Source organism: Callionymus lyra, chromosome 4, assembly GCF_982586985.1.
Source record: "Callionymus lyra chromosome 4, fCalLyr1.hap1.1, whole genome shotgun sequence".
NCBI classification, from domain to species: Eukaryota; Metazoa; Chordata; class Actinopteri; order Syngnathiformes; family Callionymidae; genus Callionymus; species Callionymus lyra.
The window spans coordinates 31,398,314-31,412,634 of record NC_141821.1 but is presented as its reverse complement, the minus strand read 5'-3'; the positions used below and the strand labels follow the sequence as shown (position 1 = coordinate 31,412,634).

The window sequence follows — 14,321 nt, the reverse complement described above, 5'->3', positions numbered from 1 at the left end:
CGCCCCGCTACCCCCTCGCCCCCGCTGGGCAGAAAATTGGGGCTGCTTTCTGGGGGCTTCGTCCTCAGGCTTAACCCTTTCACCGACCGTCGTCTTTCTCATGGAAATGGGCCCGAAGCCCGCACCGGCTAATCGGTCAGAGAGGGGAGGGGATGGGAGGAGGACGAGGGGACCAGGATCAACAGGAGGAACAGATGCACCAGGACTTTCTTCGACTCTTCAAACAGCACTGCTCAGGAGTACATGTAGGGAGACTGTGATCTTAGATCTCGAGCTTTGACGTAACAATACCGCAATGAGTAGAATACAGCTACCCTGCTGCACGTGGGCCCTGAAAATGGGAACTAAACTTTTAAGATTCTCAAATACTACCAGTGTACACACACACTTGTTACTGACAGCTAACTGTCACTATTGTGTTCAGTTATTAAAGTAGTTACAGCAGTGAAAGTGGAACACACTTTTGTTTGGTATACAATCACAGAGTTGTCACGACAGTTTTACATTTTTAATTAAACCATGTTTTTGTTTTGTGTACTTATTATTATCATTAACTTACACTTATTATCAAAGTGTTCAACTAGAATCAAGTTATTAAGACATTAAAACATTTTTTATATTTAGCAAACAAGTTAGTAAGTAAGTCATTTATATTATATTATATTATAATCATATTTATAGAGTGCTTTCCCAGACCAGGGTCACAAAGCGCTTAAACAATCAAAAACAAAACTCAATAAAATATATACTTAAAATATCAAGATAACACTGAGAACAAGCAAAAGGTTCAGAATGTACAGTAGATAATACGTTTAAATGTAACACTAATTTGACTTTTTTGGTAGCTTGGTGCAGATAGTTACAAGATAAACTTTCAACTAAACTTATATGAGGTCCTAAATCGCCGAGTTTTTAACTGATGCCCTGGGGGCCATATAAGATCTGTCAAGTTATCATTTGTGGCCCCCAAGAGCCTTAAACAAAAATTGAAAATGCCATCAATACTGAAACTCTCCAAAAACAAATGGAGATGAAACAGTGAAGTACTATAGCTTTGCCCTGCAACAGGCGGTTTTCTAGCAAGTGGAGGTTATTAAGGTAACAATTGATGAGGCAACTTTGCAAAAGTGCATGTTTGAGCTTCAAGCTGAGAGGGTGGACCACAGAGACCTTCAAAGTTACTTTAGGAATTTCATTGATTGAATCATTTTCTTAATTGCCTGAAAGATGGTGGTGCTGAAAAGCACTTACACTACTTGAATACTAACACAGACTGTGTGAACTTTATATTTGTATACGATCTTTGTTTTTGCTATACTTTTTAAAATGTACCTTTTTCATTTAACTTGTTCTTTTTATGTTGAAAAAGTAATTGTGTTGTTTATAGCAATTATATTACGTTTGTTTTCTTTAAAAATGTATTTATTTGAATTAAAATAACTTTTCTTCTTTATAAAGTTCTAAAAAGTTTAAGTAAAAAGTGATTTATTGCTTTGATTCAAAATAACAGCAAATATCAAATAGACATGCTGGAAAACTGAAAAACAAACACACAACACTCTTTATGTTGTTACATAAAAAAGACTTAAGAACTACCAGAAGCAACCCCCACATCATTAAAACCATTCGTGAGGCCACACACACGATGCGCACAACACACACACACACACACACACACAACATGCCCTCAGACACACACACACACACACACACAAACACCCAGGAATAAGAATATAGTGGATAAAGGTCATTTGTCTTTCTCTAATTTGTCCACACATTACTGAGTCAGACGTAATTAATATATAAGTTAAAATCTTGTTTAACACGATCTCAGATGGAGTACGGAGCTTTTCTTGTTCAACCAAAACTCACAATCGGTGCTTGTAGTGGAAGTAAACATGAAGACAGACCCGGCTCTGTAACAATATATCTGACAGAGCTTCTTGTTTACTTCAGCTGTTACATGTTGATTAAAAGTCCGGACAGAGTTGGGTTAACTGTTTGATGTGTCAATATCAACAGTTAGTACTTTTGGAAGCAACTTTCAGGCCATTAAAGTGCACATTTGTAAACAGGTCTAACTTGTATTTAATTTAAAGTATAATATAAGTGAGCAGGAGATAAACAAAGTTTAGTTTTTGTGGTGTTATCCAGCTCTGTAACCAGCGGAAGTCGGTGCATATATGCTGGTTGTTTTGGCTGTGGTCCATGGGTGGTTGGCAAGGGGGCAGGGAGAGGGGGGTGGGTGAAGAAGGGGGTGGAGGCAGTGTCAATGGAAGGATTTTCTGGTCCAGTACATCCCATCACTTAGCAACAAGCAGCGAGGCTTCAACAAGTGGTTGCCATGGAGCTGCTAAGAGTGACTTAAAAGTTCCCCTGTGTGTGCGTGTGAGCCTGCGCTTGTGTGAGAGTGAAGTCCAGGTGGTGAGTTTTGAGTCACTGTGTACTTTGCTGACACACAATTTTGTCAAAATATTCATGTTGTCGAGAGAAGAATGGCGAGAGAGGGACGGATCCATCGATTTAAAGCTGTTGTGTCTTTTTCTAAACACACTTGGCTCAACTATCTCGACGCAGTAATGAGTCGGGCGACAGGAAACCACCACTTCAAGAGCAATCATGGGAACTCGGCTTTAAAATTGAAGTACCTGCTGCGTTCCTCCATAAGCCAAGACCCACTCCCATCTGCATGCAAACTAGGGGGGGAAACTACAGCAGCTTTTTAAATGTACTCGTGACTTTTTAAACTAGTTTTTAATAAAGTGTTGCCAACAAATGTTTCACCTACTTTCCGCATTCAATTTGCAAATCAAACATTTCTTTTCAGATGTAATTTTATTCTATTAGTTTTGTAGCTAAGAGTCTTACGTATAATTTTTATTCTGTTTTTACTTAATAAATCAGTTGAGTCAAATGAGGGTACATAAACATTCATCCTAACATGCGATGGTGTAACACATTTCCTAAAGTTTTTGACGTTTAGAGATCTCATGATATCACGTTAGCGTGGTCGGTTCAACCTATTCCCTTAATGGGGTCGCGGGAGGCTGACTTGAGGGGAGAGGAGGGGGACCCTGGACATGTCCCCACAGGTCAATCAATTAACCTCTCTATGAAACGCACGCAAGTACTGTGAGAAATCCGCACAGAAAGGACTTAGCGTGGCTTCAAGAGTTGCCTCAAGTAGAACCTTCTTGCTGTCAGGATGTAGCAACACACGCTTTTGCCTCCACATGTTTTATTGTGTAACTTTTAGGAATGAAACTCATGTTTTCAAGTTAGGAGGACAATGTATCGAGTGGTTGCTGCTTCAATCCCACACCTGACACCATTTGTTAAGGAGCAAGCTGGTACGTCGATGCAATGAGTTTTAAGTTGACATTTCATTATGAATGGAGCTACATTACTACTGAAGCCTGGTAACTACACAAGTAAGATGTAATAGTCCTAAAACTAGCATGTAAGAGCTGTAGGCTCTGGTCTGGTATGTTGTTGTTTAACCAGGTTGTTTACTGTATAAGTTGTCAAAGTTATCAAAATGTTACTTGGCAAGTAGTTTGTGATGTCAAGCAAACAGCAATGGTCAGTTGTCTAACAGCCAGCAACATATGATGGACCACAGAGTAGGAGTCAGAAATGGTGGCCCTTAAATATACTAGTGCAGTCAAGAAGTCATGTGACACCAGCATAATGGAGCCAGAGGACGGTGTCGCCGTCATACGCCAATAAACAGTACTTTGACGACATCGTTTGTGATTTTAAGAGCTTTCATTTGAGTCGATTGTCGCCGTTCCCCAGACGGATCCATGAATGAACTGAGGGAGACTGTTTCTGATTGTCTCTGGTTAAATGGCACTAACAGTGTCGGTCACACTCCTCATTGAAAAGCTCTAAAACAACTCCTCTCTTGAGCCATCCGGTGGTAACACCAAGAACGACAGCGAGGTCAGTGGAGAGTCCTCGGGTTCCCTCTAGTTCTATAATGCTCGGATTTGTGGGGTGCAAACAAGTTTCTATGAAGCAGACTGTTGAAGAGCTTTAACCTTCTGTCAGATATTGAAGTGATTTGTGTCCGATTTAAGGACCCTCAATTTTAGCTTTTTGAGATCGAGAGTACTTAATTATACCCCTCCATTTGAGGGTCATGTGTAATGGACATAAATGGTGACAAACACATATTGATTGGTTGTAGATGGTGAATATGACACCACCACGATGTTGTTGTTACTCTTCGACAGCTTAATGCTGAAAGTGTCTGTCCCCCAGGAATACTATTGCGACACATCATCATTAGGATAAAACTAGCTGGTCTCATGGCGATCTACAGGGGTCTCCAGCCTTTTTTGGACGGTGGTTTTCATGATGACATTATATAAGACCAGCAGTTAAACTAACAAAAATTATATAAATCAAATTCTTTCTTGTTTCCCTGCAACAAGTTGGTCCCATACAGACCTCATCTTTTTAGTCAAACCTGACGGAAACAAGTTTTCACATGTAAGCGACATGTTTGTATCACTTTAGTCTTGGGTTTATGTCAGTGTTGATGGAGGACTTTGAAACACAGGTAACCGTCATAATGAACATGAGAGGTACATAAAAAATGCTTTTTAATTATATATTTTATAATTATATATTCGTATTTTGTAAAGTCAACTTAAACCACTTAGGTTTGTAGTTTACAATATAATGTCATGTTTTCTTGGAAACATATCCGGTTGCAAAAGTGTGTGTGGGTTGTTTGTGTGGATAATGGATGGGCATTGAAGTAAATGTAACAGTGGAGGAAAACAAATCAAGTGTGGAACAGAAAATAGCAGTTGTTTTGATGGTAAAACAAAAGAGCTGGGTGTTGGGCCAGTGTAGGCTTCAGAGCAGATAGGTGGACCACCTAGCTGGCTGATGAAACTGAACACACCCACAGTCACAGGTGAGTTCCAGCGAGATCTGCTGGCACGCAGGTGTATAAGTGGGCGGCTGCTGTTTTCGCAGCTTGACTCAGGACGTGGAACAAACTCTGCTGATTGTCTGAGTCATGTTGTGCAGGTGAGCTGCTGGTGGCACGCAGTCGAGCTGCAGGGCGCTTGATAAAGACACGAAAACACACACGCTCAAAGCCATGATAAGAATCATTGTTATGTCTGGAAACTGTTCCACACATCCTCCGCTAGATGTGAAAAAAGGGAGGCGTAAGGGGGGGGGCAAACAACAGGCTTCTAGTTGAGAAGAGATTTGTTGAAAGCAAACGTAATAATACAGTCTAAGTCTCCGAGGGATTGAAGTTAATGCCGAGAGGGATTTAGGTGGATACACAGGTGAAAGTTGTTCTTTTATATCAGGATATTCCAGTCAAGCAGCTGCTCTTTTCACTCGCTTCCTCAATTTACACATCTATTAAGAATAAGAGATAACAAAATATCATCAATCGGAGCAACAATGATAATTAATATCCAGTCAAAGTTTTGATTTTTAAGAGCTTCATTCAAGGCAGTTATTCTAAGACAATTCTAAGGGGAAAATTACACTTTTTATACGGTGACTGTTGTGCTCATCAAGCCATTAAAAAGAAGGAACAAAACCAAAAAAAAATATATATATATTATTCCAAGACCACCATAACAAATCTTAATAAGCTTTAAAATATATAGTAAATTATAAAACATGATTATAAGAATGATTTAGAAACATTTCTTCAATTTACTATTTTTGATGAAAAAGAAAAACTCATAAATTGACAGTTAAAAAATAGGTAAAGGCCTAAAAAAACATGTTATGGGGTTCTTATATGTTGAAATGAATAATAAAAACTGCTAGTCAACAATGAGATGAATTTCTACACAATCATTCTTTGACCTCATTAGGGCCACATAAATACAGTCAAAGGGCCGCATTATCTGAAGAGTTTAACAAGCATGGCTTCTAAAGAGCTACAGAGCTCCGTATGAATGTTTCACTGGTTGTAGTGAGGCTGTGTAAACATCATTGTTTCATAATAACTAGTTGTTTATTGACATTACATGCTGTTACCAATGTCAGTCTTTAGTGGACCACTGTTTATGACATCATCAACTGACCAAATGATTGTGTTAGGACACCTCTCATGTGAGCTCTGGGTTGGGAGAGTAAAAACAGAAGCTCTCCAGAAGTAAAATTCTCATCCGTCAGCGATCAGACCACCGTGACGGCGGAGAGAAGCGCTCACCACCGCTAACTCAGCGACATGTTTGCTAAGACATGAAAGACTGACAGCCAAGTCTAATGAGGTGAGGAGAGAGGGTGTGTGTGTGTGCATGTTTGTGTGTGAGTGTGTGTGCAGAAGGTAAGAGGGCCGCACCTGAGGTGAGGTGGAGGTGGAAATGTTGTATGGGCAGGACTTGAAAAATGGAACAGACCCGTTTTCATTTTGATAAAAGTGTCTGAAAGAAGGTGAAAACTCACTCAAAACAAATGGCACCTTGAAAATATAAAGAAAGATTCTAACTTGTTCAAGAGCAACATCGCCTAAAACACAACTAGTTATGGTGGTTGTATTGTCGTTGTGAGTAATATAAATACTCAGATTTCATGTCAACTCCTACAATTGAGACATCAAATAACATTTAAGTCATATGACATGAGAACTTGTCTGATCACATTATTTTAGAGGTGCTATACAGGATGACCCATGTCCTGGTGCCAAAATGAAGGTAGGTAGAATTGGCTCGGTATTCCTGATGGACTGGATCCAAAAACCAGTTGATCCACATGAAAAAGAACCCAGTAGATCCACACCCAGAGTCAGGGACTCCTCACCCAGATTAGTCACCTAAAGCCGTTATACAGCTGTGTGCAAGGTGGGTGGAATTATTTAACCCCTAAATGTCATGAGTGACTCATGATCGTAGGAGGAAGAAAATTAATGTTTAGGCGTCAACACATTTTTAAGTGACATTAATGGTTTAACAAATGATATTCGGATAAGGATTAATTTCAGATTAAGCCTGGTTCAGCAAATTGAGAACATTGTTGATATTAAAATTTAACCAGAAATACCAGGTCATTGGAACGTCTAATCAAAGTGTAGTTCATTCATAAAGATAGTCTTAAAATGTTTATTTGGCTGGTGAAGGTTTTGCTACGCTTTTTTATATTATAACACCATCTGGCTTTCAGGGTTATCAAACAAATAGCTCGTTCTGGGACATGAGAGAAGTTTAATAAATGGAATGCAATCCATAATACCTCAAGACATGTTTCTAGCCTTGTATTGTGTTCTGAATTTTCAGCACGCCTTTAAGAAAGGCTTTTGAAATGTGTTTTTCTAGTTTAAAACAGTTTAATTAACAGAAAAAACAATATAAAATATTATTTAAATAATTGTAATAATTATAACTCTTGCTTTAATATGCATACATAACATTTCTATGCCTGGGTTTCACTAATATTACACATTTAGTGAAAATTAAACCTCTCGTCATCTGTCCAGCAGAGAGCGCTGTGTCCACTATAGTCTTCATTTTGTTTTCAAAAAGGAACATGATTAAATTCTTTCCAGTCGCAGAAGGTGTTTGTCTTGTGTGTCATTCGTCTGGAGCTGTGGAGGGTCAAAGACCTCCCAAGATGAAAGGTAGCAGGTGAGATGATCCAGGAAGCTCTTGAATCTCCAGCATCATCTACCATCAGATATGAGACGGCTGATCTTCACACAGTCACCAGCAGCTTACTTCGAGACTCAAACAAGGTCATCAGGAACCAGGAGCCTTCACGAGCTGATATTTGGTGACTGTGAGCCTGATGCATCTTTATTTTAAGACCATACAAGTGTGAGAGCTTCAGTTTTCCTCCTGCAGTCTGAAAATGAAACTTGAGTCTGAACAGGTGTGCCCCTCCTCTCACCTACGAGCATCTGTGATCTCCACTTTCTGGTTCAGTGGGGTTCCCTCCGTCATCCGTCAGGTGAATGGCATGAAGCTTTGTCATCCGTCAGATATGTGGAGTAGAACAGCTGCTCTCTACACCTAAATAAATCATTGGTGGTTCGGAGGTTTTCACTCACTTCTAAGTGGAAGGAAATAAAAGGGCAAAGCCAATTTAGAGCAGACATCCCAGATATCCAAGAGAGCACAGGAAGTGTCCATACAAGAAAAAACGGTCACAAGTTAAAAAAAACTATTTTTATTATTTTAATGCAATGTTCACTCAAACATAATTTTAAAGTCTTATTATAGCTTTGACTTCAAAAGATGACAAAACCATCAACAACTATTTGTTTGTATTTAGATGGTTTTACTAAATTGATTCAGGTGTGGAATGATGAGTTTTCAGGAATGTGACGAGTCTAATTGCAGGACTTTCTTCACTCTCATGATCAAATCCAGCCGGTTCAGCATCTGTCAGTTCTTTCAGGTAGTGAGGAGACTTGAGCCACAGCAGACGTCCTCTATAGAAATGAGCTTCTCTACTCCAGCTTCTTGTGTTTAGCAGCACTGTTCCAGTAGTAGAGCACCTGCAGCGCGATGACGCCATTACAGGAGGAGGAAATAACATAGGTGAGCGCCATCAGTGTGTCTCCGGTTTCCTGTCCACGGAGAAACAGAAGTTTAACTAATGGCGGTTATTTGGGGGGCACCAGTAGAGACGTGTTGATAGTCAAACTACTGACTGACTTTGCTTCGCTCATGATGGGCAACAATGACAGCCAGTGGACAGTTTAGGTATTACACTAAAGATAACTAATGACTCTTGACGATGCAATTAAGTATTTGACTGACAGAGAAAAAACGATTTGACAGTGGTAATACTTGACCTGTAATGAAGTGAAGATGCGAGCTAGTGACCCGGCAAACAGCAGGAAAACAGAAATGGCAGACAGTTGCCCGGTGTGCCCGTTGCGGAAGTTAGCAACTGCCTGGATCAGCTGGAACAAACACAGAGGTGGCTGGTTAAACTCTGCCTTCATAGCTCACCGACCGTCAATGTGTGGGGTCTCGGGTTACCCTGCCGATGATAATGGCCGGCATGTTGGACGCTTGCATGGTGGTGACCACCGATAAAGGGGTTACAGGGGACAGCAGGAGGACCAGCAAGCCCAAGTAAACAAACACGAACACGACACCTGTACCGGACACACAGCTGATGAACAAAGACTTAAATGTCCATGACCACATTGTAAATACAAATGTGAGGAGAGAAAAGGAATCTAGTAACATGTAGATAGTGTATATTTATTTAGACACAGGTACACAATATGTGTCAAAGATTTCATTTATAGTCAGCATGGTGATAATCCCCTGCTTTTAAATTGTTTCTATAAGGATTTGGAATATCACTTTGATATATAGTTAATACAAAACAACACATCTGAATATTTATCATGGTATAATGTACCACAATACAACCAGAATAGTGTCAAACCAAAAGTCTAAACAACTAAAATAAAACATTTATCAGTTGTCAAAATATAAAAAAAAACCTTCCCCACCTCTGCCAGATCTTCCTCCATAGTGCTGAATGAGGAAGCCAATGGTGATGGTCTGCAGCATGAGGAAAAGTGCCTCGCCCCAGGCACTGTGGCAATCATCTCCAGTTATGACACGGATACTTCTCATAGACACAGGAATGGTTTTCGAACCTGAAGGGGAACTGCTTGGCGATGCTATAGGCCATAGTTCCTGTAATGGCCAGCAGCTCCAACAGGATGGAGTTGAAGCTTAAACCCTCTGCACTCTTCGCTCCCATCAGCTTCAGGATCTGTGGAAGTTTCACTGAGGAACGTGCAGAGAGGAAAATCTTAGGAACAGTTAAATAGGAACAGAGGGTTGGAGAGAGTTGTATTAAAGTCAAGCATCCAACCTTGTTTAGACACTTAAAGATGTATAACAGAATAGCTCAAAATACATCACTAAACTGAGTCAGTAGTTTTTTCAAAACAATGCATTCTGCAATTTCATGTAAATGAAGATACAAACTCATTTTCCTATGGTTATGGAAAAAGTAGAATGGTAAAATTAAACAAAAGCTAACTTCCAGATAGTTTAATTTGACAAATGCACATTTCCCCAAAAAAGACTTAATGAAGAAAGTGTTCTTACCCAAAACTGATCCAAGGATGATTCCAATCCCCAGACCTTTGCTCAGAAGAATCTTCAAACATGGGACTAAAACATAATAAAAACAAAACCTTGTTGAAAACATTAATTGTGAAAATAATATAAATCTATAGCATCTATTAAATCTATAAATCAATTTGACCAAATTAACTATAAAGACCCAATGTCATATAAAGTTAAACGGTAATGGAATACAAAATATGTATGATCTTTAATAAAAATGATAAATAAAGTAAATAATAATAATAAAAAAAGTTAAATATAAAAATGAATATTTTATTGCTTATTTTTCTGGCAGTTGCAAAGCTTATCAACCACTTCCAGTGGTCAGAGTCCAAAACATTTATTTACAAGAGAAATATAACTTGACACTGCCAACAAGACAGAGGTTATCCATGACTAATTTTAAATACAATGATAGAAACGCTTCTTATAATTGTTAAGACCTTTTAGAGACGCAGAGGGAAGTAGATTTAATATGATGTTGTGTAATCTAGATGAGGAAGTCATAACAAATAGGAGGATATTTAAAACTAGAAATGTATCACTTACCGTCTAAAAAATTAAAATTAAGAAAAAACTCATCATAACACGATTCTGGCATTAAATAAGTCAACAGAAGTCCCTTCAAAGGATCCATAAAGGATGAAGGTTTGTCAACTATTGTTTGGTCCGCCATGGCTGCGCTCATCGTCACTCCTTGACGTAGGCTGTGTTACAATTAAAGCGTCCCGGCCGGTCACGAGAAGAGTTCCGCGTGGAACGTTGCCCTTGCATGATCCTTTCAAAAATCTCACTTTATTTTCCTAATAAAATACAGGTGTATTTCTGGGTTATTTTTATATTACATTTATCGACTTCTAGTTATTCGTTGAACATTTTAAATGTGACTTTTTGAGCGAAACGCTTCTGTACAGCAGGTGTCGCTGTACGACCCAGTCTCTGGCAAACATGGCAACCGCGGATCACCAGAAAGAACCCCTGGACTGTCACCTCCACTTCACCGGAGAACCCTACTCTGTGTCCGTCCTTAAAGTCGGTTACTGTCTGCCTCAGGCTGACGGAACATTTCGAGCTGACGGAACTGTCAGTCTCTTGACCGGTCCACGGACCATCTTGGTGGACACTGGAGGACCCTGGGACCGGGACTTCCTTCTGAACTCTCTGTCAGAAAGGGGTGTCCGGCCGGGGGACGTCGACGTCGTGGTGGGCACTCACGGACACTCTGACCACATCGGGAATTTGAACCTCTTCCCTTCAGCGATGGTGATCGTGGGGTTTGACGTCAGCGAGGGAGACGTGTACACAGCGAACCCCTTATCTGAGGGGGGCTCCTTCATCTTGGATGAACATGTGAGTTTTTAAAGTTAGAACTGTGGTGGCACTGGAACTATTAAAGGGTTATGCAGAACTGTCATGCCGTCTACAGTCTCTAAATGTTGCCAAAAACTACAGACCTAGTGTATTGCTGGTCCGCAGTGGCCAGTACCTGATCATGTGAGAAGCTTGTCATCAACCTTCAAAAACTTTATATATATTTACCAACGCTTGGTTGGCTGAGAGACAGTGCTTCTACACAGAGGTTAACACGGGTTGTGTTGCAGGTCACCTTATTAAGTAAAACGTCTCGTTATTTGCAGGTATCTGTAATTCCCACTCCAGGCCACACAGCACAAGACGTCAGCGTCCAGGTGACGGGAACGTCCGTAGGAACTGTTCTCTTGGCAGGAGACCTGTTTGAGAGTTGCCACGATGAAGACACCTGGCGTGGGCTGAGCATGAACCCTGTTCTGCAGGAAGTCAACCGCCAGAGGGCGCTACAGACGGCCAACGTCATCATCCCTGGACATGGTGTTCCATTTCGAGTGACCAGCAGGTGACCGCCCTGGACGCAAGTGGTGGCTTATGTATTGACGTGATGGAAGTAAACAGGCGCCCTCTGTGGTGTCGTCACAGCCGTCCGCTGACTCACTTCGAATCATAGAAAGATAGATAAACTGGTCTATTTTTAAAGTGTGTTGAAACAAGGTGGGTCGGGCCGTCAAACAGTGCGAGTGGTTCATTCTTACACGTGGAAGTGGAAACTACAAATTGTGAAACTGGTCTTAGCTCTGTCAGAGTCTAGTGAATCAATGAAATGTTTTAAGAGTTGCTAACCAGGTTACTAGTTAACCAACTGCTCAGAACACTCAAGAAGATATTTCATTGTTTTTTGGAAACTGTTCATATTTTAATAAATCTATTTTTACATGAGGTCTATCAAGGGCATTTGAGTCAGTCTGGTTATCCTCTCCCAGGAGCTGCAGGGGTCCTTCAGAGCTCTACTTTCCTCAACATGACCACCAAGCTCTGGGTCTGGAATAAGACAGATTTTTTGCTTTGGCATTTTTCGTCCACTAAGTAAGTAAGTAAGTAATTTTTATTTATATAGCGCTTTTCCAGACCAGGGTCACAAAGCGCTTAAACAATTCCAGAAAATCAAGGAAAAGCCTGAACAAATAAAAATGTCTTAAGATGTTTCTTAAAGGAGTCAGTAGACTCCATCAAACACAGAGGGAGAGGAAGATCGTTCCAAAGCTTAGGAGCAACAGCCTGGAAGGATTTCTCTCCTCTGGTCCTGAACCGTGTGCGTAGAACCATCAGTAGATTCTGATCCACAGACCTCAGAGCCCGAGCTGGGGTGTAAGGCTGGATCAGATCACTGATGTAAGGAGGAGCCTGACCATGAATAGATCTGTAAGTAAGAACCAGAAAGTTGATCCTGAAAGAAACTGGAAGCCAGTGAAGAGTTTTAAGGATCGGAGAAATGTGAGTTCTTCTACTTGAGCGGGTAAGAGTTCTGAATCAACTGCAGGCGAGACAGCTCCTTCTTGTTACATGAAGACATGAAAACAAACTGTTGCAATAGTCCAGGCGAGAAGACACAAAAGCATGGATTACAAGCTCCAGATCATGTTGTGACAACATTTTTCCAAGTTTAGAGATTTTTCTCAGTTGAAGGAAACAGTTTCTGGTCAGTTTTCTGCAGTGTTGAACAAGAGACATGTCTTTATCAAATACAACACCCAGGTTTCTCAGGCTCAGTTTGACAGACTGGCCTAAGTCATCCAAGTACTGACTCAACCCTGGAACCTTATCATCAGGAGCAATCACCAAAGTTTCAGTTTTGTCCACATTTGGCTGCAAAGTGTTTTCACTCAGCCATTGTTAGATTTCTAGCAAACAATTGACCGAGCTGTTCAGCCTCTGGGGCTCAGTTGGATCAAAAGAGCAGTAGAGCTGGATGTCATCAGCAAAAATGTGATAAGAAACATCAGGAAATCTCTGAATGATTTTACCGAGGGGAATCAAGTACAGCAAAAACAATAAACGACCCAGAACAGAACCTTGAGGGACTCCGCACAACAGATCCACTGATTCAGACCTCGTTTGATTGGCAGATACACTAAAACTGCGCCCAGAAAGGTAAGATGAGAACCATTCTAACACAGACCCAGACAGTCCCACTTCATCCCTCAGTCTTCTCAGCAGGATCTGGTGATCAACTGTGTCAAAGGCTGAGGACAGATCCAAGAGAACCAAAACAGTGTATTGACCCGAGTCAGCCGACATCCTTATGTCACTGGACACTTTCAATAAAGCTGTCTCCGTAGAGTGATGTTTACGGAAGCCAGACTGAAATTTCTCATGGATGTCGATTGATCCAGGAACAAAGACAGCTGCTCAGACACCAACTTCTCCAAGATCTTGGAGATCAAGGCCAAAAAGGGCGAAAGCACTGATCCCTTATCATTTGGGAATATTTATTTGTTCCATTTAAAGGAAGGTTTTAAACTAAATAAGGGCTCGTAAACTTAGATATTAAGTGACACCATTTTAACAGTCGTCTTTGGATTTCTTTTAACCTTCAGCCGCTTTGTGTCATTTTTCATGATCTTTGGCGATCTGCTAAAGCATTAAGTTAGCACTAAAGCACAATAAAAGCACATAAAATATATACTAAATGATGTGGCCTTTGCATTTTTAATTTTTTGCTCTTTTGTGTCTTATAAAACCCCCAGACTATGCCGGATACAGTTTTCCGATTCCAGGACTTGTTAACATACTGTAATAATCGATAACTCCTCACTTTATTTACATCAAGTGAGCATGAACTGTCAACTTGTTTTTCCTTTTTATTCAGCGCAGAAGCAACATTTCCATCTTACTGAAATGTTCCTAAACTAGAGTGAG

At 40.4% G+C, this 14,321-nt stretch overlaps 2 protein-coding genes across 2 annotated transcripts; one reads left to right on the top strand and one right to left on the bottom strand.

The window, feature by feature from the left end:
• Nucleotides 1-8,138: 8,138 nt before the first annotated feature.
• mpdu1b (mannose-P-dolichol utilization defect 1b) lies at nt 8,139-10,790 on the bottom strand. The gene is made up of 7 exons (XM_087788226.1): nt 10,641-10,790; nt 10,071-10,136; nt 9,611-9,743; nt 9,461-9,546; nt 8,976-9,094; nt 8,786-8,896; nt 8,139-8,557 (listed from the first exon to the last, which is right to left on the bottom strand). The coding sequence occupies exons 1-7, from the start codon at nt 10,777-10,779 to the stop codon at nt 8,438-8,440; spliced, it is 774 nt and encodes a 257-aa protein (XP_087644352.1). The 5' UTR covers nt 10,780-10,790; the 3' UTR covers nt 8,139-8,437.
• A 249-nt stretch (nt 10,791-11,039) lies between these two features.
• Nucleotides 11,040-12,313, top strand: mblac1 (metallo-beta-lactamase domain containing 1). Its single transcript, XM_087788225.1, has 2 exons — nt 11,040-11,441; nt 11,729-12,313. The coding sequence occupies exons 1-2, from the start codon at nt 11,040-11,042 to the stop codon at nt 11,966-11,968; spliced, it is 642 nt and encodes a 213-aa protein (XP_087644351.1). The 3' UTR covers nt 11,969-12,313.
• The last annotated feature ends 2,008 nt before the right edge of the window (nt 12,314-14,321 follow it).

Coding starts and splice junctions, on each gene's coding strand:
- mpdu1b (XM_087788226.1), bottom strand. CDS start 10,779: ATGAGCGCAGCCATGGCGGACCAAACAATAGTTGACAAACCTTCATCC. Junction 9,095..9,460: donor TGGAGGAAGATCTGGCAGAG/GTGGGGAAGGTT, acceptor TGTCCGGTACAG/GTGTCGTGTTCGTGTTTGTT. Junction 8,558..8,785: donor GCATCTTCACTTCATTACAG/GTCAAGTATTAC, acceptor CTCCGTGGACAG/GAAACCGGAGACACACTGAT.
- mblac1 (XM_087788225.1), top strand. CDS start 11,040: ATGGCAACCGCGGATCACCAGAAAGAACCCCTGGACTGTCACCTCCAC. Junction 11,442..11,728: donor CCTTCATCTTGGATGAACAT/GTGAGTTTTTAA, acceptor CGTTATTTGCAG/GTATCTGTAATTCCCACTCC.